At 64.3% G+C, this 6,830-nt stretch overlaps 1 protein-coding gene across 1 annotated transcript; it reads left to right on the plus strand.

Annotated features, from left to right (window-relative positions):
- The first annotated feature begins 1,237 nt into the window (after positions 1 to 1,237).
- LOC132390606 (probable G-protein coupled receptor 25) lies at positions 1,238 to 2,264 on the plus strand. The gene is made up of 2 exons (XM_059963208.1): positions 1,238 to 1,745; positions 1,792 to 2,264. The coding sequence occupies exons 1-2, from the start codon at positions 1,246 to 1,248 to the stop codon at positions 2,258 to 2,260; spliced, it is 969 nt and encodes a 322-aa protein (XP_059819191.1). The 5' UTR covers positions 1,238 to 1,245; the 3' UTR covers positions 2,261 to 2,264.
- Positions 2,265 to 6,830: the final 4,566 nt, after the last annotated feature.

The following is a 6,830-nucleotide window of genomic DNA, read 5'->3' on the forward strand; positions in this document are numbered from 1 at the left end:
ATCACCTCCTCCCTCCCCTACACCCCCCCCTCTCCATCACCCACTCCCTCCCCTACACCCCTCCCCATCTCCGCACCCCTCCCTCCCCTACACCCCTCCCTGTTTCCGTCACCCCCCTCCCTCCCCCTACAACCCTCCCCGTCACCTTCTCTCTCCCCGCTTCCACCATCCCCCTCCTTCCTCTACAATCCTCCCCGCCTCCGTCAACCCCTTCCTCCCCTATGCCCCTCCCCTGCACTAACGATGGGCAAGAGGTTGTTTTTGTCATTGGGTGAGGTCAGGTGAGTTGGACTGTTATTCACAGCTTTACTCTGGGTGAGAGAAAGAGAGAGGGAGAGGAAGAGGGAGGGAGGGAGAGGGGGAGAGAGAGACAGGGAGAGAGAGAGAGAGAGTGAGGGAGAGAGAGAGAGAGAGTGAGGGAGAGAGAGAGAGAGAGAGAGAGTGAGGGAGAGGAAGTGCGCAGCAAAGTTAGAGGAAAAGAGGAAAAGAAAGACAGACAGACGGGGAGGGAGAGAGAGGGAGGGGAGAGAGAGAGCAAGAGAGGAAGACAAGGAGAGAGGGAGTGAGAGGGAGAGGACAGAAAGAGAGAGAGCGACCGAGAGTCAGAGAGAGAGAGACGGAGAGAGACAGAGTGAGTGAGTGAGAGAGAGAGATAAAGAGACGGAGAGAAAGGGAGAGAGAAGGAGAGAGGGTGGTGGGTAGAAAAACAGACAGGGAGACTGAGAGAGAGGGGGAGAAGGACAGAAAGAGAGAGCGACCAAGAGTCAGAGAGAGAGAGAGAGAGACGGAGACAGAGTGAGTGAGTGAGAGAGAGAGAGAGAGATAGAGAGGGAGCAGGGGGAGGAGAAGGACGATACCGAGAAACAGAGTGAGACAGAGAGAGAGAGATAAAGAGACGGAGAGAAAGGGAGAGAGAAGGAGAGAGGTAGTGGGGGGAGACAGACAGAAAAACAGAGTGAGAGAGACAGAAAGAGAGAGAGAGAGAGAGAGAGAGAGAGAGAGAGAGAGAGAGAGAGAAATAGGGAGTAAGGGTGTCCCGGGCCTAAAGTAGAGAGAGTGAGGGAGGAGAGTGGGCAAGATCGAGGGAGGAAGGAGACGTGGGGAGAGAGAAAGAGAGAGAGACTGGTGAAGAGAGTGGGGGAGGGATTGAGAGAAAGAGTGGTGGGAGAGAGGGTGGAAGAGGAGAAAGAGACAGACAGAGACAGAGGGGGGGGAGGCAGAGAGAGAGAGAGAGGCCTAGACATCATGGCCAACTCCACCGAGGAGTACGGTGACTACTACTACTACAACGGCGGTGACGATGGGAGCCACTCCTGCCAACCGCCCCCGGGGGCCGGGGACTTCCTGTGCACCGCCTACTCCCTCACCTTCGCCCTGGGCCTCCCGGCCAACCTGCTGCTGCTGCTGGTGGCCGGGGCCCAGGCCTGGCAGAGGGGCCCCGGGGCGGCCCCGGGCCCCTTCGTGCCAGCCCTGGCCCTGGCCGACCTGATCCTGGTGCTCCCGCTGCCGCTCTGGGCTGACACCTGGCGGCGGGAGGGGAGCTGGCGCTTCAGCGAGGAGGCCTGCCGGGCCGGGGCCTACCTGGCGGCGGCCGGGGCCCACGCCAGCGTCCTGCTGCTGGCCCTGACCAGCCTGGAGCGGCTGCTAGCCGCCGCCCGTCCCGGGACCCACGGCCGGCTCCGGCCCCGCTCCCGGGCCCTGCTGCTGGCCCTGGGGGTCTGGGCCACAGCCCTGATCCTGGCCATGCCCGTGCTCTGGCGTCGCGGCCTGGAGGCCCCGTCCAGCCAGCAGGGGGCCACCTACTGCACCGAGACGGGGGACCCTCCCCCCGGGCCTCTCGCTGGCCTACTGGGCCGGGACCTTCGCACTGCCCCTGGGCCTGATCCTGGCCTGCAACTGGGAGGTGGGCCGCCGGCTGAGGGGGGGGCCCCTGCAGAGGCGGCGGAGGGACCGGAGGATGCGGCGGTCGGTGGCCCTGGTGCGGGCGGTGGCGGCTGCATTTGCTGCCTGCTGGCTGCCCTTTCGGGCACTGCAGGCCGCGGGCCTGGCTAACCGCTGGCGGGGCGGGGCCCCAAGCTGCAGCCTGTGCTGGGCCCAGGAGGTGACGGCCCCCCTAGCCTTCGCCAGTGCCGTGGCCAACCCCACCGTCTACCTGCTGTGCGCCGAGTGGCCACGCCGGACGCTGGGCTGCCTGCTGGCGAGGCGGGGGTCGGCCGAGGCCACGGGCACCCTCCACACCTCCTCCGTCACATTGGGCTGACGGGCCCCTGGGGAGGGGGCGGGTTTGGGGGCTCGACACCTCTCCTGGGTCAGACCCACACACCGGGAGCACCGTGCACAGTTCCCGTCTCCGTATCCCCCTGGGTCAGACCCACACATCGGGAGCACCGTGCACAGGTCCCGTCTCCGTATCCCCCCGGGTCAGACCCACACACCTGGAGCACCGTGCACAGTTCCCGTCTCCGTATCCCCCCGGGTCAGACCCACACACCGGGAGCACCGTGCACAGTTCCCCGTCCCCGAATCCCTCGGGTCAGACCCACACACCGGGAGCACCGTGCACAGTTCCCGTCTCCATATCCCCATGGGTCAGACCCACACACCGGGAGCACCGTGCACAGTTCCCGTCCCCGAATCCCCCGGGTCAGACCCACACACCGGGAGCACCGTGCACAGTTCCCATCTCCGTATCCCCCTGGGTCAGACCCACACACCGGGAGCACCGTGCACAGTTCCCGTCTCCGTATCCCCCTGGGTCAGACACACACACCGGGAGCACCGTGCACAGTTCCCGTCTCCGTATCCCCCCGGGTCAGACCCACACAGCGGGGAGCACCGTGCACAGTTCCCGTCTCCATATCCCCCCGGGTCAGACCCACACACCGGGAGCACCGTGTACAGTTCCCATCTCCGTATCCCCCTGGGTCAGACCCACACACCGGGAGCACCGTGCACAGTTCCCGTCTCCGTATCCCCCTGGGTCAGACCCACACACCTGGAGCACCGTGCACAGTTCCCGTCTCCGTATCCCCTTGGGTCAGACCCACACACCGGGAGCACCGTGCATAGATCCCGTCTCCGTATCCCCCGGGTCAGACCCACACACCGGGAGCACCGTGCACAGTTCCCGTCTCCATATCCCCCTGGGTCAGACCCACACACCGGGAGCACCGTGCACAGTTCCCGTCTCCGTATCCCCCCGGGTCAGACCCACACACCTGGAGCACCGTGCACAGTTCCCGTCTCCGTATCCCCCTGGGTCAGACCCACACACCGGGAGCACCGTGTACAGTTCCCGTCTCCGTATCCCCCCGGGTCAGACCCCACACACCGGGAGCACCGTGCACAGTTCCCATCTCCGTATCCCCCTGGGTCAGACCCACACACCTGGAGCACGGTACACAGTTCCCGTCTCCGTATCCCCTTGGGTCAGACCCACACACCAGGAGCACCGTGCACAGTTCCAGTCTCCATATCCCCCTGGGTCAGACCCACACACCGGGAGCACCGTGCACAGTTCCCGTCTCCGTATCCCCCGGGTCAGACCCACACACCGGGAGCACCGTGTACAGTTCCCATCTCCGTATTCCCCAGGGTCAGACCCACACACCGGGAGCACCGTGCACAGTTCCCGTCTCTGTATCCCCCCGGGTCAGACCCACACACCGGGAGCACCGTGCACAGTTCCCATCTCCGTATCCGCCCGGGTCAGACCCACACACCGGGAGCACCGTGTACAGTTCCCATCTCCATATCCCCCGGGTCAGACCCCACACACCGGGAGCCCCGTGCACAGTTCCCGTCCCTGAATCCCCCGGGTCAGACCCACACACCGGGAGCCCCGTGCACAGTTCCCATCTCCGTATCCCCCCGGGTCAGACCCACACACCTGGAGCACCGTGCACAGTTCCCGTCTCCGTATCCCCTTGGGTCAGACCCACACACCTGGAGCACCGTGTACAGTTCCCATCTCCGTATTCCCCAGGGTCAGACCCACACACCGGGAGCCCCGTGCACAGTTCCCGTCTCCGTATCCCCCCGGGTCAGACCCACACACACCGGGAGCCCCGTGCACAGTTCCCGTCTCCGTATCCCCCGGGTCAGACCCACGCAAACCGGGAGCATCGTGCACAGTTCCCGTCTCTGTATCCCCCCGGGTCAGACCCACACACCGGGAGCACCGTGCACAGTTCCCGTCTCCGTATCCCCCCGGGTCAGACCCACGCAAACCGGGAGCATCGTGCACAGTTCCCGTCTCTGTATCCCCCCGGGTCAGACCCACACACCGGGAGCACCGTGTACAGTTCCCATCTCCATATCCCCCGGGTCAGACCCACACACCGGGAGCCCCGTGCACAGTTCCCGTCCCTGAATCCCCCGGGTCAGACCCACACACCGGGAGCCCCGTGCACAGTTCCCGTCTCCGTATCCCCCTGGGTCAGACCCACACCGGGAGCACCGTGCACAGTTCCCACCACTCTCTGTCCAAAAAAACAGGAGTTGCCCCCGAAAGTCCCCTTTAATCCTTCCCCCTCTCATACTAACCTTCTGTCCCCTGGTGCTGGACATCTCCACCCTGGAGAGAAAGACTCACTTGTCTATCTGCAGCTCCTGTCAACTCGCAAACCTCCCTCAGGTCTCCCCTCAGCCTCTCCAGAGAAAACAACCCAAGTTTGTCTAACCGCTCCACGCTCTCTGAACTCCTTGTGGACCCTCTCCAAAGCCCCCCTGCCCGTCCCTGTAACGGGGTACTCCCAGTCCGGCCCGACCAGAGTTTTATACGGTTGTAACGTGACCTCCCGGCTCCTGGGCTCAGCGCCCGTCCGACGGAGGCAACCCTGCCTGGCGCCCTCTTTACTGCCCCCGTCTCCCCGTGGGGCCACTCTCACCCCCACCCCCCCGAGATGCCTTCTGTGTGTGTTAAGAGTTATTAACTGTGCCCTAACCCTTTACGTCTGCCCGCCCGAAGGGCAGAAACTCGCACCTGACCGGGTTAAACCGCACCTGCCGTTCCCCTCGAGCGCCCCAGTTTTCACCTGAGATCTTTCTGCTCTGTGACCGGACCTTCTCTCCCTGGAGACCCGATGCCGTTTGATCCAGACAGAATCCGGGCGAGACTCTATCCTGCCCCGTCTCCACACCGAGCCAGCGGAGGGACACCAGCCGGAGGGAAGAGATCCTGCCGCACACGGGAGGACGAGCTTGGCATGGGGCAGAGCTGGCGTTCCGACCTACGGCTGCGGACGAAGAGCGGCGGGAGCAGCCAGCGACACGAGTTCATCGCTTCAAGTAGACGCCGGTGGGACACCTCCACGTCGAGGCGAGGGACGAGGGAGGGAGGGAGGCTTGGGCAGGACGGGTAGAGAAAGGGGTCAGCGCGCGGTAGTCCAGGTCAGACCCCCACGGGGAGCACCATGCACGGTTCCCATCTCCGTATCCCCCTGGGTCAGACCCACACACACCGGGAGCACCGTGTACAGTTCCCATTTCTGTATCCCTCTGGGTCAGACCCACACACCGGGAGCACCGTGTACAGTTCCCGTCTCCGTATCCCCCTGGGTCAGACCCACACACCGGGAGCACCGTGCACAGTTCACGTCTCCGTATCCCCCTGGGTCAGACCCACACACACGGGGAGCACCATGCACGGTTCCCATCTCCGTATCCCTCTGGGTCAGACCCACACACACCGGGAGCACCGTGTACAGTTCCCATTTCTGTATCCCTCTGGGTCAGACCCACACACCGGGAGCACCGTGCACAGTTCACGTCTCTGTATCCCCCCGGGTCAGACCCACACACACCGGGAGCACCGTGTACAGTTCCCATCTCCGTATCCCCCCGGGTCAGACCCACACACACCGGGAGCACCATGCACGGTTCCCGTCTCCGTATCCCCCTGGGTCAGATCCACACACACCGGGAGCACCGTGCACAGTTCCCGTCTCCGTATCCCCCTGGGTCAGACCCACACACTGGGAGCACCGTGTACAGTTCCCATCTCCGTATCCCCCCGGGTCAGACCCACACACACCGGGAGCACCATGCACGGTTCCCATCTCCGTATCCCCCCGGGTCAGACCCACACACACCGGGAGCACCATGCACAGTTCCCGTCTCCGTATCCCCCTGGGTCAGACCCACACACCAGTAGCACCGTGCACAGTTCCCGTCTCCGTATCCCCCTGGGTCAGACCCACACACCGGGAGCACCGTGCACAGTTCCCGTCTCCGTATCCCCCCGGGTCAGACCCACACACCGGGAGCACCGTGCACAGTTCCCGTCTCCATATCCACCCGGGTCAGACCCACACACCGGGAGCACCGTGCACAGTTCCCGTCTCCGTATCCCCCTGGGTCAGACCCACACACACCGGGAGCACCGTGCACAGTTCCCGTCTCCGTATCCCCCTGGGTCAGACCCACACACCTGGAGCACCGTGCATAGTTCCCGTCCCTGAATCCCCCGGGTCAGACCCACACACCGGGAGCCCCGTGCACAGTTCCCATCTCCGTATCCCCCTGGGTCAGACCCACACACCGGGAGCACCGTGTACAGTTCCCGTCTCCGTACCCCCCCGGGTCAGACCCACACACCGGGAGCACCGTGCACAGTTCCCGTCTCTGTATCCCCCCGGGTCAGACCCACACACCGGGAGCACCGTGCACAGTTCCCGTCTCTGTATCCCCCCGGGTCAGACCCACACACCGGGAGCACCGTGCACAGTTCCCGTCTCCGTATCCCCCTGGGTCAGACCCACACACTGGGAGCACCGTGCACAGTTCCCGTCTCCGTATCCCCCTGGGTCAGACCCACACACTGGGAGCAC

Source organism: Hypanus sabinus, unplaced genomic scaffold (genome assembly GCF_030144855.1).
Source record: "Hypanus sabinus isolate sHypSab1 unplaced genomic scaffold, sHypSab1.hap1 scaffold_984, whole genome shotgun sequence".
Lineage (NCBI taxonomy): Eukaryota > Metazoa > Chordata > Chondrichthyes > Myliobatiformes > Dasyatidae > Hypanus > Hypanus sabinus.